Source organism: Lithobates pipiens, unplaced genomic scaffold (assembly GCF_037356315.1).
Source record: "Lithobates pipiens isolate NorthernLeopardFrog02 unplaced genomic scaffold, aLitPip1_a1.2 Scaffold_18, whole genome shotgun sequence".
NCBI classification, from domain to species: Eukaryota; Metazoa; Chordata; class Amphibia; order Anura; family Ranidae; genus Lithobates; species Lithobates pipiens.
The window spans coordinates 618,841,074-618,863,556 of record NW_027507758.1 but is presented as its reverse complement, the minus strand read 5'-3'; the positions used below and the strand labels follow the sequence as shown (position 1 = coordinate 618,863,556).

Sequence of the window (22,483 nt, the reverse complement as noted above, 5' to 3'; positions counted from 1 at the left end):
TAAGGATGAGCTCAGGCGTGTTCACAACCCACATGTGTGGAGCCCGCCAGAAAGTCGGAAATGCACAGCGCTAATCGCAAACAGTAAGACATTTCCCTATAAGTGACTGCCGAGATTGAGAAATGTCTCACTGCCTGTGATTAAGGCTGTGCAGTGCCGACTTCCTGGTGCGCTCTGCACATGCAGGTTGAGAACACGCCAGAGCTCATCCTTAGTAGTCAGTAGTGTGACGCTGACGGTGACACCTGCTGTGGAGGGGGCTCTGACGGTGACACCTGCTGTGGAGGGGGGCTCTGACGGTGACACCTGCTGTGGAGGGGGGCTCTGACGGTGACACCTGCTGTGGAGGGGGGCTCTGACGGTGACACCTGCTGTGGAGGGGGGCTCTGACGGTGACACCTGCTGTGGAGGGGGGCTCTGACGGTGACACCTGCTGTGGAGGTGGGGACACCGGCTGATAGTATCATTAGGATCTCTACATTATCTGCATTGTTAACATTTTTATTTTCTATTCAGAGTGGAAACCTGAGAGATTCTAAAGTTGATGTTGAAGAGATGAAAGAGGAGGAGGAGGAGGATGATGAGGATTGGGTGATGATGATGTCAGAGTTTCTAAAAGGACACAAAGATCTGTACCAGGACACCATGGTGGAGTCATCCAGCTATAGAAACCCACCAGAGAGATGTCCCCGTCCTCTGTATTCCCGGGATTCCACACAGGAAGATCAGACCATCCCTCACCATCATCAGGTAGATGACTGACAATTATTGGTAGTTTATTTATACACAGCATGTTTGTTAGAATGAATGAATGTGTTAATAAATATATCTATATCCACACACAGAATGGAAACCTTAGGGATGATAATATTGATGTTAAAGAAAGGTATAAAGAGGAATATGGAGTGATGGAGTTTTCAGAAGGACACAAGGATTTGATGAACCCACCAGAGAGATGTCCCCGTCCTCTGTATTCCTGGGATTCCACACAGGAAGATCACACCATCCCTCACCATTACAAGGACACTCCTACAGAGATCAGCACAGGTGGGTCATTAACACGAAATACATTCCTCCACCCATCCTGCTCCAGAGTAGGGTGGGGCCTTTAAGAAAATGTAAGATAAGTATTATTTTACTGAAAGAGTAGTTGATGCTTGGAATAGACCTCCAGCAGAGGTAGAGAGTTAATCAAGTAAGTGGCTTCAAACATGCTTGGGACAAACCTAGATCTATAGTCAGACAAAAAAAATAAAATAATATATATATATATATATATATATAACAGGCAGCCTTCTTCCTCGTGGCTGATATCAGCCTGTAATCCCCTGGTCACTTCCCTGAGCTGTGTACCCCGCCCTGTATTCCTCTCGGATAATCTTACTTCTCTTTGCCTAGGTAGAGCAATGTATCTAGACCGGATTTATGTCGATTCTGTAGTTGAGGTGGCAGCAAAATATTGATTTTCATCATGGCCATTTCTCTACCTAGGCATGTGCATTTGGTCTTCTGTACCATATCCAGGGTCTATGAATATCTCTGAGAGACGAATTCTCCCAGGGTTACTTACTCTGATGTCTTCTGGCAGTGCCGGGTGGAGGGACATGTCTGTATAGTCTCAGACCCAAGTCACTTGTTGATAATAATAATAATGTGTTGGCATCCTTAAACTTTGGAACCTTAAACAGGAATTGATAATGAGGGAGGAGTCAATAACCCAATGATGGGGGTCTTCAGGATGAGTCCAGTCTTCATCTTGGTTGTTCTCCCCCCATCCTCACTCTCTGACCTCTGGTGGGGCTCAGCCCCGCTGTTATTCATGACTAAATCATGGACTAAATAAGGAAGTGCAGGACTTCTTGTGTTGGGAAGATGGCAATGAGTGATAGAGGGGGAGGGGACACTCGTCCTATAATCCCCTCATCACTGTCACTCCTATAAAAGACAGTTCTCGTTGTTTCCTCACTCTCTGACTAAGGTCCATGAATAAAGAAATGATCTGGTAGGAGATCAGAGGACCCATTTACTAGTTACCTTGAGGGGGGAATTGTAAGATCCTCAGAGACAAAGCTGCCTGATGTGGGCGGAGTCCTGGTTTAGGGGAACCAATCAGCTCATGTCTAGTAGTAATCTTTGTATTTCTATTTTAGTAGATGGACGGGAGATGAGGAAAACCTCAGAGGATTGTCTCACTTTGTCTCCAGACTGTAAAGTAGAAGATGAGGACATCACACAGTATAGTCCAGGAGAAAACCCGACTACCTCAAATGTCCATCCGGCACCACACAGTGTAGATGGACCATCGTATTCCTCTTATCCTGAGGAACCTCAGACTGTGAGGGACGGTGCCGTCCTTCCAACAGAGAAGAGGTTTTCCTGTACTGAGTGCGGGAAGAGTTTCAATTTTAAATGCAATCTTGATGTGCATAAAAGAACTCACACAGGTGAGAAGCCACATTCCTGTACTGAGTGCGGGAAATGTTTCTCAGATCAGTCCAGTCTTTACAGACATCGGAAATCTCACACTGGGGAGAAGCCATATTCCTGTCCCGAGTGTAGGAAATGTTTTTTACATAAATCGCAGCTTGTCACACATCAGAGATCTCACACAGGGGAGAAGCCTTTTTCCTGTCCTGAGTGCGCAAAATGTTTTTCAGCTAAGTTTTATCTTTCCAAACATCAGAGATTGCATGAAAGTGCGAAGCCGTATTCCTGTCCTGAGTGTGGAAAATGTTTTGGACAAAAATCACAACTTGTCTCACATCAGAGATCTCATAGGAGAGAGAAGGCCTATGCTTGTCCTGAGTGTGGGAAATGTTTTTCAGATAAGTCCTCTCTTTCCAAACATCAAAGATCTCACACAGGTGAAAAGCCGTATTCCTGTCCTGAGTGCGGAAAATGCTTTTTAAAAAAATCAGGACTTGTCAAACATCAGAGATCTCATACGGGGGAAAAGCCATATTTATGTCCTGAGTGTGGAAAATGTTTTTCAGAGCTGTCCAATCTTCATAATCATCAGAGACTGCACACAGGAGAGAAGCCCTATTTATGTTCAGAGTGTGGGAAATGTTTTGTACAAAAATCAAACCTTGTCACACATCAAAGGACTCACACGGGGGAAAAACCGTATTCTTGTTCTGAGTGCGGGAAATGTTTTTCAGACAAGTCCTCTCATTACAGACATCAGAGATGGCACGCGGGCGAAAAGCCATATTCTTGTCCTGAGTGCGGGAAATGTTTTGTACAAAAATCTGAACTTGTCACACATCAGAGGTCTCACACAGGTGAGAAGCCGTATTCCTGTTCTGAGTGCGAGAAATCTTTTATTCAAAAATCGCTACTTGTCACACATCAGCGATCTCACACGGGGGAAAAGCCATATTCCTGTCCTGAGTGCGGGAAATGTTTTTCGAAGACATCCAATCTTTACAGACATCAGAGATTGCACACGGGGAGAAGCCACTTTCCTGTCCTGAGTGAGGAATTGTTCCTCACTGAAGTCCTGTCTTCCTGTACATCAGGGATCCCACACAACCCTCAAGGTGTATTAATGCCTTGAGTGCGGGAAATGTCTTCTATATGAATGTTGCTGGACATCACAGCTCTCATGTGGGGAAGAAGCACACCCTGATATACACCTCAGATATACTCCATGGCTGATCTTCATCATTTAAGAAACAGTTCATAAGGAGATCAGAGATCACCAAAGACATGGATGAAGTGTTGTACCGTGTTGGCCATTCATAGCAGTATAAAAATAAAAATGGAGTCCTTACCTTTGGTAAATTTTGTGGTGTAAGCTTTTGAAATTGTTTAGCGGTCTCGTTGAATGGATATGATATGCATTCGCCCAGCCATGACAAATATTTGACTTTTATATATATTTTTTTTCATATGTTGATTTCCCATGATCATCAGCTCCATCTAGTGGCAATAAGGTGGCACTGTTATATTTATACCACAGTATAGGTTCTAGATGGAGCTGATGATCAAAGGTAATCATTGTGCTAACATAAATATGGTCAGAATGTGTCATGGCTGGCAAATGCTTGGCATCCATTCATTTTTTTTTTTTTTTATTGTAAATGGACACCTTTTAGTTTCCTTTGTCGGGCATGGCTTCATAAAAATAACAGTGGTTCCAGCGCTCACCCTTCTGTCTCCACTGGGCCGCCGCTGTGGCAAGGACAACACAAGGTCACAATCCCGTGCAGCATCCTTCACACAGCCCATCCAGGCACAGACTGTCTCCCTGAATACATCCTGTGAGTTGAACCTGTCACTGTGTTTTTATTTTCTTTTTTTATGAACACCTAATAAACTGTTTTACACTATTGCTTGGTGCCTTTTCTCCTTCCCCTCTACATGTCATATACTGTATAGCGCAGGGGTCTCAAACTGGTAGCCCTCCAGCTATTGCAAAACTACAAGTCCCATGAGGCATTGCAAGGCTGACAGTTACAAGCATGACTCCCACAAGCAGAGGCATGATGGGACTTGTAGTTTCGCAACAGCTGGAGGGCCGCCAGTTTGAGACCCCTGGTATAGCGCATCTTAAAAATTGCAGTGCTCAGGAGTTTACATAGGCGTGCGCAGGGTGTGTGCCGGATGTGTCTGGACACACCCCAATCACCCCAGGTGCCAGTGTACAGAGACACATGACCCCGATGGCAGGGGGACCCACTATAACTGTGCTCCGTCATGCACTGCACACCGCAAGTAATCAATTTTTATATTTTACCAGCAGCACTGGATCCGCTGCATCATCTCCTCCCCCCTCCCTTGCCAGCCGGAGTGGGCGGGGGTGTCTGTGAGCTTGGGGTAGGAGCACTGCACTGTGCCTATCCAATTGGCAGTGCCCAGTACAGTGTGCTCTATAAACATGGCGGAGGAGGCAGAATCTGCTCTGCCTCCCATCCTATCCCTGCTATGTCTGCCCCGCCCCCACACTGCTGTGAATGGGCTTGTAATGAAGGTGGCAGATTTCAATATACAAAAAAAAAAGGAAGATGGGACTTTAAATGAGGCTATTGATTTGTGGGGGTGAGATAATTAGAAAGTATATTTAGTTGGCATATGGAGTCTGACAATACATAACAATAATGCACATAGTAGGAAATGTTTAATATGTATAAACACGCAAACATGGTATTGACCTATGTGTGTGTATATGTATATATGTGTGTGTGTGTGTGTGTGTGTGTGTGTGTGTGTATATATATATGTATATGTGTATGTGTGTATATATATATATATATATATATATATATATATATATATATATATATATATATATATATATATATATATAGTGTGTGTGTGTGTATGTGTATGTGTGTGTGTATGTATATATATGTATATATATATATATATATATATATATATATATATATATACATACACACACGTGTGTGTGTGTGTATATATTGTGAGGGGTTAGCTCGGCAGCGGGTGTGTGTGACCCCCTGGATGGGTTCACAACACAAAATCAGGCACAGCAGACAGCGTTGTAGGTGCAAAAAACAAAAGATGCGGTTTATTTATGCTACATGCAGTGAAACATATAAACGCCAAACAAAAATAAAACATGAAAATAAATCCTGGTCAGCTTGACCTCTAATTACACACTTTGATTCCCTGTCTAACAACTGAGTGCAGCCTTGTGCTGCACCAGTCCCTGTCTCTGTTGTAGAGGTTTGCCACACAGGCGTTAACTCACCGCACAGAACAAGTGTCACACTCCCCAGTCTATACAACACAAAACTGGTTCCAGGATGGAGCATCTCCCTAAGCATGCTGGGGTTTTTTGTAGAGGTCTTAATGAGCCCACTTACTTCAGCTGGGCTCATTAACTCTTCCCCTCTAATTGTAAAAGTCTGCATAAAGCCTGAATCTAGGGCACACATATTTCCCATCCTGGATACAACCAGGTGACTTTACCTGTGTGCTGCCACAATATATATATACACACATACATACAGGGGGTCCCTGGGTTACAAACAAGATAGGGACTGTAGGTTTGTTCTTAAGTTGAATATGTTTGTAAGTCGGAACAGGTACATTTTTTTAAAGCGGGAGTCCGCCTGGAGTTCCGCCGTGTTTTTTTTTTTTTTTTTTTTTTTTTAAAGCTAGCAGCTACAAATACAGCAGCTGCTGACTTTTAAAATAAGGACACTTACCCACCCAGCGTGCCTGCGATGTCGGCACCCGAAGCCGATCTCTCGAGTGCTGCCACCGCCATCTTGGGTATGGGAATCAGGAAGTGGAGCCTTTCGACTTAATTTCCCGGTTCCCTACTGTGCATGCGCGAGTCGCTCTGCGCAATAAGGATGGACCTGCTGCCTCTGGGATCTGTGTGTTTCCCAGCAGGCAGCGGGGGACTTTCGGAAAGGGGCGTAGATCTACCGCAGAGAGCTATCCCGGAAGTGGGTGCAGATACCTGTACTGTACAGGTACCTGCACCCCCCTCCCCCCTGAAAAGTGCCAATTGTGGCGCCGGAGGGGGGGGGGATTCCAATGAGCGGAAGGTCCACTTTAGGGTGGACCTCCGCTTTAAGTGTAGCCCCAGCCAAAAAATCTATTTTTAAGCTTTTTGGATAACATAGGGAAGGGTTATCACCCCTGTAACATTTGTTTAGCTGTCTGTGCCCTGTACAGAAGATTTCACTTCACTTTCTGCCCCAATGACAATTGGATTTTGAAAATGTTGGGCTGTTAGGGAAACAAGGATTGGTGATAAAGCTTCCGTGGAGACACGTTTTTCCCATATTAACTCTTACAGTAGAGAATTTCCCTTCCTAGGGGTAGATTTCCTCTCACTTCCTGTTATCGCCCTCTGTTTGTAAGTCGGATGTTTGTAAGTAGGGGACCCCCTGTATACACCTATCGTTACCACTCACCACTGGCTCACCTGAAGATGGACTGTCTTCAAACTCTGGCTCCTTCCAGGTGGGGCTGGTGGGGCGCACGGGCACAGCCGGCATCTCAGAGACAGCATATGGACTTCTGCTGTGCAGTAGTGGTTTCCACCATATTGCTCCTCTCTCCCACTGTTAGCAAAAATCAAAAAATTGGAGGCATTATAGGTATTTCACTCTTTTTTTATAGCCAACATCCCACTAGTGTGGAAAATCTACCAAGAAGCAAATCCCCTCAAAATGGCAGGACTTTTTAGGCATAGACTGTAAAACTTACAACACACATGTAAAAAATTCTGCAATCACTTTATTATGACAATGCATCAAAAAGTATACACATAATAAAACAAGATACAAAAATGTAAATTATTCCAAAAAATGGAAATGGTTATTTTCATGTACAGATGTGACCCATCTATGACCTAATCACAAATAACTAAAACAATACTCTGCACATGATATGTCCTACGTGTTACGGAGATTTTCTCCTTCTTCAGGGATCCATCATTTATGCAGCTCTGTGTTATTCAAAGATTTAATCTATAATAGTAAACACAAACACATATATACATGTATACCTTCTTGACATATAAGAGGAAGAAAAAAAAAAAAGGATAGTTTTTTTATAATTCTTTATCTAATCATACTTACAGGCAGGAAAGTATACTTCGAATACAATTATGGATCTTCAAGCAACTTCGATTGTATGTAAGGACCAGAAGGTAAAACCCAACCAAAGGGTAGAATTGATGACAGAGCCAAAGTCCTCTCCCCTCTTCTCTAAGCCCAAGACCCAAGACTGTTAGCAGGGCATGTTGGGACTCCTCCGAGGCATGGCTCTACCCCCAAACTTCCAGCGTGCTCTGCTGTAACCTCTTGTTAACTTTACTGAAGTTTGTAGGCGCACTGCTGATACTGGCACTTGCAGAACTTGTCAGGACATGCCGCATGGCACCGATTGTGCCCGAGCAACTGAGAGCAGGTTGCAGCAAGCATTTACTGTGGTTGCCAGGAGCAACAGCAAAGTTTGTAACACATGTCACACTGTAGTTAGGGTTAGGACAGTCTTTAGCATCTGCCGTGGCTGGGTAACTGATAGACCCCCTCTTGAAGGCACCCACTGGCTTACCCCAAGCACCCCGGCCAACATTTTGGTGTACCGTATATACTCGAGTATAAGCCGAGATTTTCAGCCTCTTTTTTGAGGCTGAAAGTGCCCCCCTCGGCTTATACTCGAGTCATCGCTGTCTGCCCGCTCGATCAGCGTGTCGAGCAGACAGACAGCGGCCATTCTATTCAAAAGCCGCGCCTCCGGCTCCGCCTTCGCCTGTGATAGGCGGAACACTGAATTTCCCAGCAGCCTGTGTTCCGCCTATCACGGACGTCGTATCATCCTCGTACTACGGACGAGGATGATACGACGTCTGTGATAGGCGGAACACAGGCTGCTGGGAAATTCAGTGTTCCGCCTATCACAGGCGAAGGCGGTGGCGCAGCTTTTGAACTTTACAATGGCCGCCGACGAAGAGGGCACGGGACGGCACGGCACGGGACGGGACGGGACGGGGGCAAGGCAAGGCACGACACGGGACGGATGCAAGGAGGCAAGGCACGGGACGGAGGCAAGGAGGCAAGGCACGGGACGGAGGCAAGGAGGCAAGGCACGGGACGGAGGCTCGGGACAAAGGTAGGCTGGACACACACACACACACACACACACACACACACACACACACACACACACACACACACACACACACACACACGGATGGAGACACACACAGGGATGGATGGATGGATGGATGGAGACACACACACACAGGGATGGATGGATGGATGGATGGAGACACACACACACAGGGATGGATGGATGGATGGATGGAGACACACACACACAGGGATGGATGGATGGATGGACACACACACACACAGGGATGGATGGACGGACACACAGGGATGGACGGACACACAGGGATGGACGGACACACAGGGATGGACGGACACACACACAGGGATGGACAGGCATGTCTCACCCTCGGCTTATACACGAGTCAATAAGTTTGCCAGTTTTTTTGGGGGTAAATTGGGGGCCTCGGCTTATATTCGGGTCGGCCTATACTCGAGTATATACGGTACATTTTACTGTTCTCAGTTGGACATTTCAGCAGCATACAGTCACTTTATTCATATTCAAGCAGACCACTGGATATTTTGTAATCTGTGGGCATGATCGCCTGCCATGATTGCCACGGGTGACTGCACATTACACAGTTCTTTCTGAATAGCAGGTTATTGGTACAAGTGTCCATTCCAGTCATGGTTGGGGCAACTGGGTATGCAGGGCAGCAGATTTGGCAACAACTACCACTGTTTGCAATGAGCAATGGTACTCGACTTTAAGCACACAGTCACCAATAGGCAGAGCACATTCTGTATGTCCTTCTCCCTGTCTTTAACTCCCCATGACCTTAGAACAAAGCACAGTTCCCCGGCTTGATTAATCTTCGGTTGTTTGGAGCAACAGCTGTACAGGTTACCATGGACTACATCCCGGATGACGCCCTCCAAATGTAGCACATCCTGTGCAGAAACCGCTGGTAAACTTGGATCCCCCCGCCCTGTCCAGCCAGGCACACTGGATTTTCACAGTCACTCTAGAGTCAGAAAACAGTACTTTTTTTACTTTTCTTGAGGGAATTAAACTTGGATAGGGAGTAGGGGTGTTATGGGAGGCCCACTTAACTTTAGAGAACTTTCAGCAAAACTTCAGGGACAACTTTACTATATGCAGTCTATATGCACTCCTCTACTTCCTCCGGCACACTTGCTTGCAGAACCTCACTGCCATACTTGACAAAAATGATCCTGACACAGCACTCAGTCAGTCAGATCTTGAAGCAACAGCCTGTTATAGGCAAGAACCCGAGGCCCCTTTAAATGTGTGAGCAAAGTCTGTCGAGTTTACATCTATGTGGCTACTGACCCCAGCACCACCTCTTCAGGCACTGCCAGCCCGCCTGGCTGCAGCTGCCCCTTTCTATAGCCCTCCTGGCTACTCTCCTCAGTCCATGCAGACTGACACCACAGTCCTCCCAGACTGCACACTCACCAGCCCACCCAGTTGTCTTCTCTTGAAGAACTCCAAGAGGTGCTGACTCTCACCCGCTGTTCTCACTCCTGCTCCCGTGCTTTCAGGACAGGATTCCTTTGGGTGTTGTAAAGGTTCCCTCCAGCACCCCTGCTCCAGACTAAAGGGCACCTTCACTAACAGCCTCCTCAGCATTCCTTCTCTAACTTCCAACCGACTGCTTCCCCCCTGCTGGCATGACCCAAGAGTATTTAAGAGGTGCCCACCCCATGCCAGCCCACTTGCTGGGCATTGTCTCGAGCTACTCCAAGCACCTTCTCCTAGACTCCATCCTCTACTTCTGGAAGCTTCTCCAGGGCTCCAGAGAGCAGGGGGAGTTGCTAGAGGTGCTGCTCGATGAGTCAACCAGCCTCCCCGAGTCACTCATCCCTGATCACCCAGATTTAGCCTAGGCCTGGCTTTCAGCCAGGCAAAATCTACCTACACTACAGCTTACAAAATAAAACTTTCTTCATTTAGCACACTAAGCTAGAGAGTGCTACATAAGCAATAATTTCTGATAGTTCTCTGGGAACTAATGTCTTTGGTTACAACTATCACATGCTACAAGGTCACTGTGATTTGTCCTGTACCATGTGATCACCATGCCCAATCAGTAAATGACAGCCATTGTTTACTACTGGAAATGTGATCACTGTGATTGGTCCCAGTGATCACATGGTACCAGGGAGGAGCACAGCTGCCCTGTACTCAGGGGGGACATAGCGGTAACAGGATCATGCCGGTTTGCACCCCCATTGGAGCACACAAGGCACAGTTCTGGGAGGAATGACGCCTGTTCCGGCCACCCGTATGTTTACAGTGGCTGGGTGGGAAGCAGTTAAGGGTTACTGGGCTCAATTCATAAAATTTTAACTACCATTTTAAAATTTGGGGTAAAACAGCTCATAGTGTTTTTCAAACTTTTTTTTGCAATTCAGTAAAAAGGCTACTAAAATACCACATGCACTATTTTTTGAAGTGATGCAGTATTTTAGTAGTGAAGACGTGCCAAATTTTAACACCAGCAGCTACCGATGTCTTCTACAACCAGTAAATAGCTAGTTGTTAAAGCAGAGGTCCACCCTAAAGTGGAGCTTCCGCTCATTGGAACCCTCCCCCCCTCCGGCGCCACAATTGGCACCTTTCAGGGGGGAGGGGGTTGCAGGTACCTGTACAGTACAGGTATCTGCACCCACTTCCGGCATAGATTCTGCAGAAGGTACGCCCCTTTCCGCAGAATCTACGCCCCTTTCCGAAGGTCCCCCGCTGCCTGCTGGGAAACACATGGATCCCAGAGACAGTGGGGACCATGCTTATTGCGCAGGGCGACTCGCGCATGCGCAGTAGGGAACCGGGAAATGAAGCCGAAAGGCTCCACTTCCTGATTCCCATACCCAAGATGGCGGCGGCAGCACCCGAGAGACGATCGAGAGATCGGCTTCGGGTGCCGACATCGTGGGCGCGCTGGGCGGGTAAGTGTCATTATTTTAAAAGTCAGCAGCTGCAGTATTTGTAGCTGCTGGCTTTTAAAAAAAAAAAACGGCGGACTCCTGACGGACTCCCGCTTTAAGGAGCTGGTGTTCTGGCATATAGTGTCCTGTCATCGGATACTGTCCGCCCCGTACTGCGCATGCGCAGCTTTTGGGCAATACGGAGCAGAAGAAGCTTTGGAAAATCTCAGAAGATGAACGGTGCCTGCGCTTTGAGTCGAGGTGGTAGCCCCACCATCCAAGCGGACATAGGGCTGCCGATATTAGAGGGCCCCTCGTGGGCTCGCTTCGCTCGCCATGCTTCGGGCTCGGACTCGCTGCGCTCAGCTCTTTTATATTCTAACTCTATGTCCACTTGGATGGTGGGGCTAGAACCTGGACTCACGGTGCAGGTGCCGTTCATCTTCGGCTATTTTCGGAATCTGTGTGTGCTGTGTACTGCGCATGCGCAGTACACAGTGGACACTATCCGATGGGGGACACTGTATGATAGGACACCGGCTCCCATTGTGTCCTTAACAGCCATTGACTCATCTTCTGTTAGCTGGATTCCCCACTGACAGCAGAATGTAAACAAAAGAAGAGCTGGCAATAATAAGTAAAAAACAAACAAAAACAATATGGGGCCCTTTTGGGTCTGGTGTAGATTTTGAGGGGGACCCAATGCCCAATTTTTTTTTAACCACTTCAGCCCTTGAAGAATTTACCCCCTTCTTGACCAGAGCAATTTTTGCGATTCAGCACTGCGTCGCTTTACCTGCCATTTGCTTGGTCGTGCGACGTGGCTCCCAAACAAAATTGACGTCCTTTTTTTCCCACAAATAGAGCTTTCTTTTGGTGGTATTTGATCACCCCTGCGGTTTTTATTTTTTGCACTATAAACAAAAAAAGAGCAACAATTTTGAAAAAAAACACATTCTTTTTTCCATTTTGCTATAATAAATATCCCCAAAAATGTCTAAACAAATTGTAGACTCGTTTTTTTTCCTCAGTTTAGGCCGATACATATTTTTCTACATATTTTTGGTAAAAAAAATTGCAATAAGTGTTTATTGATTGATTTGCACAAAAGTTATAGCGTTTACAAAATAGGGGATGGTTTTATGGCATCTTTATTCATTTTATTAATAATTTTTTTTTTTTTACTAGTAATGGCAGCGATCAGCGATTTTTATCCTGACTGCGACATTATGGCGGACAGATCAGACATTTTTGACACATTTTTGGGATCATTGTCATTTATACAGCAATCAGTGCTATACAAATGCACTGATTCCTGTGTAAATGACACTGACAGTGAAGAGGTTACCCACTATAGTGAGGGCAGTGTATGGGTTAAGTGTGCCCTGGGGAGTATTTCTAACTGTGGGGGGGGGGGGGGGGGGGCGTGGCTATGTGTAATACGTCATTGATCTTTGCTCCCAATCACAGGGAAAAGAAATACCACCGCTCTAGGCAGATCCAGAAAGCACAAAAATAACTTCTCCAGGCAGAGAGATCTGGGTGCGAGCCACAGCATGCAGACAATATGGGTAATTAGAAGACTCTGGGTGGCCGCACTCCAAAACAAAATCAGTGCCTTTATTCAAAAAATCACAGAAGCACTACAAGTGACATCACAGCAAGAAGTGACAACAGTTGACGCATTTCACACTACAGAGAGTGCTTAGCATAAGCACTCACTGTAGTGTGAAACGCGTCAGCTGTTGTCGCTTCTTGCTGTGATGTCACTTGTAGTGCTTCTGTGATTTTTTGAATAAAGGCACTGATTTTGTTTTGGAGTGCGGCCACCCACAGTCTTCTAATTACCCATATTGTCCAGATGACAGGGAGCAGAGATCAGTGACACTGTCACTAGGCAGAAAGGGGAGATGCTTGTTTACATTAGCATCTCCCTGTTCTTCCTCCCCGTGAGGCATTCGTGGGTATCCCCGCGGCAATCGAGTCCACGGGACCTCTGACCTGATTCACGGAGCTTGCCGTGGGCGCCCGCTGGCCACCTCTTGAAGGGCCACGTACAGGTACGTTAGTTTGCCTGTACGAGCCCTTCTGCCAATGTATATCAGCGTAAGGCGGTCGGCGAGCGGTTAAAAATGGGTATGCAGGAAACAAGAGAAAGTGCAACAGCCCCCCTGGAAGCATACCAGGCCACATGCCCTCAATATGGGGGTTGCTTTGCCAGGGAGCACCCCCAGCAAGACACCACTTCCCTATGTTGATGAGGACAAGGGCCTCCTCCCCACAAGTCCCCGAAGTAAATCCAGGATCAACCACAATGAACAATGTCATTGAATAAATGATGGGGGGGGGGGTGTATTAGACAGCTTGCAAGGCAACATGGGAAGGTTTTCAACAAGCAGAAAGCAAATTTATTATAAGCAGTGCCACAAAAAGGTGAGTTAGGAGTAAATCTGTTATTAGTTTTTTTTTTTAAATCAAAGGTGCCAAATCCTTTCTGCTCATCCCAAATAGTAATCTATTTCTATCCTATCCTATCTTGGTTGGAGTGGAGATGACCTCATCTATAATGACCCCATCTATAAGTATATACATGTAGTTCTAAGGGCTGCAGATCCCCTGAGCTCCACAAGGTGGTGATCTCATGTCTACCCAGATAAGAAGTCTCTATGGAAGACAGGAAGTGATGTCAGGTACAGACAGGAAGTTCCGGGTGAGAGGTGAGTCGGGAGGAAGTAGAGAGGAGACATTGCTAGAAGTGGCAGTAGAGGAGGTAATAAGATCTTATTTTCTATTTACACCCAGTAACCCCCCGTCATGTCCGTCCTCTTCCTCCATAGTCACTGTGATGTCTTTTATCTCCAGTAGATGATGATACACACATATATAGCGTGGAAACCTAGATTAACCCCTTCAGGGACAAAACACTTCCCCCACTTACGGGGCCAGAACATTCTCTTCATGTTGGAGATGTGTCTCCTTCTCACCAATCACCTTTCACCTCATCAGTATACTAACGGGTTATACTACTTTTATTAGTGACGGGGAATGGGGGGTTATTTAGGGGGGATTGGAATATGTTTGTCTTTATTTTATAAGATTCGAATAGGAATAAAGAAGGAAAACTTTAATTTGTAGTAAATGTTCTGAAAATAAATTTCTCCATAATGATCCCAGTCTCAGATATTCATGCTAAAATGTGATCAGTAAAGTCTCCGGAGGTCACAGGCATATGATGTCTCCTGCCAAAGTCCAAAGACAAAGTTAATCTTTCAGTTTAGGAGAGGTGGGCATGCACCCGGGAGAAATGACCTCACAGCTCCTCCTCCCAATGTCCCTCCAATCAGAGTTAGAGAATCCTATGACATCACACTGACCGCACAACTCCTAACAATGCCCCTCCAACCAGAGTTAGAGAATATTATGACATCACAGTGACCCCACAGCTCTACCTCCCAATGTCCCTTCATCCAGAGTGAGAGAATCCCATGACATCACACTGCCCTCATAGCTCCTCCTCCCAGTGCCCCTCCATCCAGAGTTAGAGAATCCTATGAGGTCACAATGACCTCACAGCTCTTCTTCCTGGGGCCCTGTGAGAAAATTATACCTGAGCTTGAAGTGGGGCTTTAAAACAAAAAGAATAAGACCTAATCGGAGAGGTGAGGAGGATTCTTGGATGTCATTTGATTTTAATAGTCATGTTCAAATCTAGATTTTTCCTCCTGTGAAGTCTGGAGATCATATGACCATCATATTGCCTCCACCTCTTTCCCAGATAGAGTAGAGAAATAAAAATACATTTTTAGAAATCACCAAGAAGATGATGGAGCTGCTGACAGGAGAGGTGAGGAGGATTCTGGGAATTCTGGGACGTTATCCAGTAACAGACAAGGGATGTGTCTGGATGGTGACTGTATCATTGTGTGTGTCAGGTTCCTATAAGGTGTCAGGATGTCACTGTCTATTTCTCCATGGAGGAGTGGGAGTATTTAGAAGGACACAAGGATCTCTACAAGGACGTCATGATGGACAATCAGCCGCCCCTCACATCACCGGGTAAGAGGAGACTTTATTGTAAAGGAGAGAGCAGTACGGAGGGTCCACCTAGATCCCCCATCATCTGATAAACACATAGAAACAATGTATTCAGTCAGTGTGTGTGTTTCCTACAGATGGATCCAGTAATGGGAACCCACCACAGAGATGTCCCCGTCCTCTGTATTCCCGGGATTCCACACAGGAAGATCACACCATCCCCCACCATCATCAGGTAGATGAGGAACAATCACTGATAGTATCAATAGGATCTGTACATTATCTGCATTGTTACAATTGATGTCATTTTTTATTATATCTTCAGAGTGGAAACCTTAGAGATTCTAAAGCAGAAGTTAAAGAAGAGATAAAAGAGGAGGATGATGAGGATGGGGCGATGGAGGAGTCAGAGTCTCTAAAAGTACACAAAGATCTGTACCAGGACACCATGGTGGAGTCATCCAGCTACAGAAATCCACCAGAGAGATGTCCCCGTCCTCTGTATTCCCGGGATTCCACACAGGAAGTTCACACCATCCCTCATCATCATCAGGTAGATGATTGACTATTGATTATTGGTAGTTGTGATTTATACACAGCATATTTTTTTATAATTAATCTTGTATTATATCTTTCAGAGTGGAAGCCTCAGGGATGATAATATTGTTGTTAAAGAAGAGTATAAAGAGGAGGATGAGGAGTATGGCTTGATGGAGGAATTGTCAGGACACAAGGACGTCATGGTATTACCACCTAGTGCCAGAAACCCACCAGAGAGATGTCCCCGTCCTCTCTATTCCCTGAATTCCACACAGGAAGATCACACCATCCCTCACCATTACAAGGTTGGTGGGATGGAGCATCTACAACATAGACTCAAGGAGATGATGTGTAGATTTCATTTATATGATGTCACAATATTAGAAAGCTTATATCTTAAAGATGAGATTTTCTTTCACTTTCTTTTGGTTTAGTGTGAAGATCTAATAAATTCTAATGTTGAGGCTAAAGAAGAAGAAGAAGAAGAGAGGTATGTGAGGAATGATCAGCAGTCTATGGAGGAGGATGGAATAACGGGGACATTTATAGAGGAGGACACTCCTACAGAGATCAGCACAGGTGGGTCATTAACACTAAATACATTCCTCCACCCATACTGCTCACTAATTGGTCCAGAGTAGGGCAAGGACTGGGTGATATCAGCCTGTAATCCCCTCCTGGTCACTTTCCTGAGCTGTGTTCCCCGTCCTGTATTCCTGTATTTCTCTCAGATCATCTTCCTTTTCTGTGCTGCAGACACCATTTACTGTCTGTATCTAGACTGGACTTTTGAAGATTCCGGTGGGTTCAGCTGGCAGCAAAATGTTGATTTTCACCAAGGCGTTGCTCAATCTAGTGAATGGTAAAAAATGGAGCGCTGAAGGATAAACATATATCAATATGTAAGTGAATGATACAGAAATAAAAAATAATGGAAATTTGGGAAAGTCCAATACATGTGGAAGTCCTAAAAAGGACCACTATAAGTCTGCCACCAAATGGTGACTAACGAAGGATGGAATACACTGGTACTGTCCGGCAGTGAGGGCGTCAAGGGTGGTGCATCTTCAACCAGAAAACAGGGGAAGTAGTATATCTACTCTTACCGGAACAGGTGGACTCGAATATCAGCGACAACGAATCATAAAGGCAAGGATGCCGAAGATCGGCAGATCAACAAAACTCCAATGAACCCAGGACCTCCAAACACGACTCCAAGGTGTGTTGTAGACAGCCACCAGACCAGATATTACCAGCGGGGAGGTCGGGACATATATATGTTTATTGAGACCAATGATCAACATAGCATAGAAAACCTTACAGCACACATAACATTGTAAACAATTATCGCTTCAGATCTATACTGAACAGCGTATAGCAAAATGGCATGAGCAGATAAAATATCACTCCGGCGTCCTGCCGAGATGCCTCTCCTCTTTGTGCCGCAATTGCGTGACGCTGAAGGGGGGACAGTCCGGTTTTTGATGGGTCCACATCTCTCCCTTCTACTATCCTTTTACCACCGTGTCAGTATAATGGTCGAATTTGGAGATTCCTGTCCTTTTTTTCCATGTGGCTCTTTACCCAATTTGGATCACCCAAGAAGTCCCAGTTATATAAGGGGGGATGGAGTGTGGTTCCCTGATTTTCAGCTGCCTCTCCTTCTCAGCTTCTGGGCAGGGCTCAGTGTTTGACCCCCAGCATGTGGTCTTGTACGGTTTCAGCTATGGCTTCATAACTTGGATACATTTGGCTCCTGACGAATGGATGGAAGTCCATGAAACGCGTAGAGCCTACCTCATTGCATCCAAGACACAGTTACTGTTTTTAGATGACTCCATTTTGTATTTTTTAATTTGTAATGATATACTCTGATATATGGAGGATTAGGACTTATTATTTTTATTTTATCTTCTCATGCCATTTTGCTATACGCTGTTCAGTATAGATCTGAAGCGATAATTGTTTACAATGTTATGTGTGCTGTAAGGTTTTCTATGCTATCGTTATGTACCTGGTGTTGAAGCCCGACTTGTAGAAGGAGACCTCCCTTACAACGCTGGTTCAGGAGCCACTGGAATGGGAACAGCGGTCTCGAGAGCACAGTGGGTAGGAGTGCCTGCTGGAATAGGGCCGCTGGGAATGATAGCAGAGAAGAGATCCCTCTGGACGGCTGGCGGACCAGGGCTGGAAGTTGATAGAAGAGCTGAGAAATGCAAGCAGCAGCTACAGGAGCCGATGAGAGGAACCACAGGCACAGCAGAACACTGAACAGGCAGCAGGTTGGTGCAGGGTCGGACGGTCCGGGTCAGTAGGCGAGCAGACAGGTGATAGCAGCAGGCAAGGCAGCGTCGGTAAAACAGGCAGAGGTCAGCAACAGAATCACAGGCAGAAGTGGTAGCAAGGTCAGGCGGGCCGGGTCGGGTTTGGAGAAGGCAGAGAAGTCAGACGAAGCCGGGTCGGTAACAGTAGCAGATGATCAGGTTCAGGTAGTCAGATACACAGGAGCTGAGACGAAACAGCGCCGCACCAGCGCACTAGGAGAACCTTTAAGCGTTCAGTGGCGGCAAACAGCGCTATCGCGCACACGTCTAACGCACACGCGCGCCCCGGAAGCACGCACTGACGCCTGCCAGTGTGAACATGCTGAGGCTCAGTTTGAGAAGAAGCACGCGTGCGCATCGCTGGTAAGTCCCTGACAGCTATGTTGATCATTGGTCTCAATAAACATATATATGTTTGGAATTTGCGAATTTGATTTATCCCACCATGCACACCTCATTTAAAGTCCTGACCTTCCCCCTGGTAATACATGTATTATGGATGGGGGCGTGAACCGCTCCTCACGTCCCATTTAAAGTCCCAAGCTTGTCTTTCCCCCATTTTTTGCCACCAGACCAGATGTTGAGAACACCAGGGCCGGAACTTAGGTACAGAAGGTCGAACTGGACCACGAAGGAACTCTCATCCGGAAGTTTATGCAAAGAAAAAATGCCTCTGTATGGTGTAGGTAAAAAGAGTGGGTTTTTTATTTCTAAAAACCAGCATTCATAAATAAGAATAAAAACTGTGATCATAGAGAAAAAAAATGAGGGGCAATGTGAGAAGCAGAAAACCAAAACTGACGCGTTTCGTCTCAAAGGACTTCAACTGGGGCATGCCTTTATGACTCGTTATTGCTGACATTCGAGTTCACCTGTTTCGGTAAGAGTAGATATACCCTGTTTTTTGGTTGAAGATGCACTACCCTTGATGCCCTCACTGCCAGACAGTGCCAGTGTATTCCTTCACTAGTCACCATTTGGTGGTGGACTTATATTGGTCCTTTTTAGGACCTCCACATGTGTTGGACTTTCCCACACATTTCCATTATTTTTTATGATTTATTTCTGTATTACTCACTTACATATCGATATATCTTTATCCTTCAGTGCTACATTATTTTTTACCATTCACTTCTCAGCATTCTTGCCACCTTTTTTTTTATGTAGCAGCTTTTTCACTTTGTTTTAGAGTTAGAGCAGTAATATTTTTATTCACATGTTGCTCAATCTAGGCATCTGGTGTATGTGACTTGGATCTTCTGCCCCATACCCGGTTCTAGCAAGATTTCTGACAGAGCAATTCTCCCTTGGGTACTTACCCAGTTTTTTTTGCGGGCTGTGACGGGTGGAGGGATATGTCTGTATAGTCTCAAACCCGGCCAGTGAGGAAAGGAGACCCAGGACAACAGAGGTTCCCGGGCCGGGCACATTGCTGGATCGAGAGGGGGCTCAGCTAAGTATTGGGGGAGCTGCACCTTGAAGGTTTTTACCTTAATGCATAGAATTTATTCAGCCTTTACAACCACTTTAAACAGAAAGTAGTAATAATAAGGGAGCAGTCAATAACCCAATGATGGAGGTCTTCAGGATCAGTCCAGTCTTCATCTTGGTGGTTCTCCCCCCATCCTCACTCTCTGACCTCTGGTGGGGCTCAGCCCCGCTGTTATTCATGACTAAATCATGGACTAAATAAGGAAGTGCAGGACTTCTTGTGTTGGGAAGATGGCAATGAGTGATAGAGGGGGAGGGGACACTCGTCCTATAATCCCCTCATCACTGTCACTCCTATAAAAGACAGTTCTCGTTGTTTTCTCACTCTCTGACTAAGGTCCATGAATAAAGAAATGATCTGGTAGGAGATCAGAGGACCCATTTACTAGTTACCTTGAGGGGGGAATTGTAAGATCCTCAGAGACAAAGCTGCCTGATGTGGGCGGAGTCCTGGTTTAGGGGAACCAATCAGCTCATGTCTAGTAATAATCTTTGTATTTGTATTTTAGTAGATGGACGGGAGATGAGGAAAACCTCAGAGGATTGTCTCACTTTGTCTCCAGACTGTAAAGTAGAAGATGAGGACATCACACAGTATAGTCCAGGAGAAAACCCGACTACCTCAAATGTCCATCCGGCACCACACAGTGTAGATGGACCATCGTATTCCTCTTATCCTGAGGAACCTCAGACTGTGAGGGACTGTGCTGTCTTTCCAATAGATAAGAGGTTGTCCTGTCCCGAGTGCGGAAAGTGTTTCCATTTTAAATCCAATCTCAATATGCATATAAGATCTCATACAGGTGAGAAGCCACATTCCTGCCCTGAGTGTGGGAAATGTTTTTCAGTAAAGTCTCATCTTTTCCAGCATCAGAGATCTCACACGGGGGAGAAGCCGTATTCCTGTTCTGATTGCGGGAAATGTTTTTCCCAAAAGTCCAGTCTTAACAGACACCAGAGATTGCACACAGGGGAGAAGGCTTATTCCTGTCTTGAGTGCGGAAAATATTTTTTAAAGATGTCCAGCCTCTACAGACATCAGAGATTTCACACAGGAGAGATGCCGTATTCTTGTTCCGAGTGCGGGAAATGTTTTTCAGAGAAGTCCAATCTTTACAAACATCAAAGATTGCACACGGGAGAGAAGCTGTATTCCTGTTTGGAGTGTGGGAAATGTTTTGTACAAAAATTAGCACTTGTCACACATCAGAGGTCTCACACGGGGGAAAAGCCGTATCCCTGCCCTGAGTGTGGGAAATGCTTTTCAGTTAAATCTAATCTTCAAAAGCATCGGACGTTGCATGTGGGTGAGAAGCCGTGTTCTTGTTCTGAGTGCGGGAAATGTTTTGTACAAAAATCAGAACTTGTCACACATCAGACGTCTCACGCGGGGAAAATACCGTATTCCTGTCCTGAGTGCGGGAAATGTTTTTCAGATAAGTCGCATCTTTACAGACATAAAAGATTGCACACGAGGAAGAAGTCGTACTCGTGTCCTGAGTGTGGGAAATGTTTTTCATTAAAGTCCCATCTTTCTATACATCAGAGCTCTCACACAGAGGACAAGCCACCTTCCTGTTCTGAGTGTGGGAAATGTCACTCGTTGAAGTCCTGTCTTTATAAACATCTGAAATTGGACACCCAGGATAATGAACTTTCCTGGTCTGAGTGAAGGAATTGTTCCTCACTGAAGTCCTGTCTTCCTGTACATCAGGGATCCCACACAACCCTCGAGGTGTATTAGTGTCTTGAGTGTGGGAAATGTCTTCTATATGAATGTTGCTGGACATCACAGCTCTCATGTGGGGAAGAAGCACACCCTGATATACACCTCAGATATACTCCATGGCTGATCTTCATCATGTAAGAAACAGTTCATAAGGAGATCAGAGATCACCAAAGACATGGATGAAGTGTTGTACCGTCTTGGCCATTGATAGCAGTAGAAAAATAAAAATTTTAATTTTCAATGACTAAGTAAATTTTGTGGTGTACCTGTACGTAATTTCATGCAATAAATACTGGGGGGCGAGTGCACCCATTGGACAGAGGGGGAGCCAATCAGCAGGTCCGGCAGATCCGATGTCTGCCGTCTACCCGGGATCGTTCCCCCAGAGAGGCAAAACGGCAATATGACAGGGGAGGCCACAGAGATCTTCTGTTCCTGCTAAGCAGGAACACGGATCTCTGTGTTCCCCAGTCAATCCTTCCCCCACACAGTAAGAAAGCTTCCTCTAGAGACACACATAACCCTTTGATCACCCTCTGGTGTTCACGCCTTCCCTGCCAGTGTCATTAGTACAGTGACAGTGCATATTTTTTAGCACTGATCACTGTAATGTCACTAGTCCCCAAAAAAGTGTCAGGTGTCCGATTTGAACAATAGGAAAGAAAAGCACAGCTCCGGGTGAGCTAAGGAGAGGTCTTCTCCCACGGGTGCAAGCCGCGGCTTGCCTGCCGTGCAAAGGATATGGTGGCTGCACACCGAAGTAGCAAAAAGTACATTTATTTCTCTTCAATAAAACATGATATGACACCACAGGATGGTAGCAGGTAGACGCGTTTCACACAGTTACATTGTGTTTATTTAATTTG

At 45.7% G+C, this 22,483-nt stretch overlaps 2 protein-coding genes across 3 annotated transcripts in view; both read left to right on the top strand.

Moving 5' to 3' along the window:
* Nucleotides 1–4,334, top strand: part of LOC143989521 (uncharacterized) — a 47,739-nt gene extending 43,405 nt beyond the window's left edge. Inside the window, exon 8 of the mRNA XM_077489656.1 lies at nt 2,396–4,334. Coding sequence (XP_077345782.1) covers nt 2,396–3,559 — 1,164 coding nt within the window. The 3' untranslated portion in view covers nt 3,560–4,334. The remainder of the gene's footprint in view (nt 1–2,395) is intronic.
* Nucleotides 4,335–14,114: 9,780 nt separating this feature from the next.
* On the top strand, nt 14,115–21,858 carry LOC143989432 (uncharacterized). 2 transcript variants are annotated; one of them, XM_077489558.1, is made up of 7 exons: nt 14,115–14,268; nt 15,431–15,554; nt 15,671–15,768; nt 15,859–16,086; nt 16,172–16,378; nt 16,508–16,652; nt 20,398–21,858. In XM_077489558.1, exons 1-7 carry the CDS (start codon nt 14,140–14,142, stop codon nt 21,558–21,560), a joined length of 2,094 nt encoding a protein of 697 aa, XP_077345684.1. In that variant the 5' UTR covers nt 14,115–14,139; the 3' UTR covers nt 21,561–21,858. The 2 variants fall into 2 exon arrangements, with proteins under 2 accessions (XP_077345684.1, XP_077345685.1); XM_077489559.1 differs by lacking the exon at nt 14,115–14,268 and adding an exon at nt 14,275–15,342.
* Nucleotides 21,859–22,483: the final 625 nt, after the last annotated feature.

What these genes read in the sequence shown, in the direction of transcription:
- LOC143989432 (XM_077489558.1), top strand. Translation starts at nt 14,140, where the DNA reads ATGTCTACCCAGATAAGAAGTCTCTATGGAAGACAGGAAGTGATGTCA. An exon ending in CCATCCCCCACCATCATCAG is followed by an intron (nt 15,769 to 15,858) that starts GTAGATGAGGAA and finishes TTATATCTTCAG; the next exon opens with AGTGGAAACCTTAGAGATTC. An exon ending in TCCTACAGAGATCAGCACAG is followed by an intron (nt 16,653 to 20,397) that starts GTGGGTCATTAA and finishes TTTGTATTTTAG; the next exon opens with TAGATGGACGGGAGATGAGG.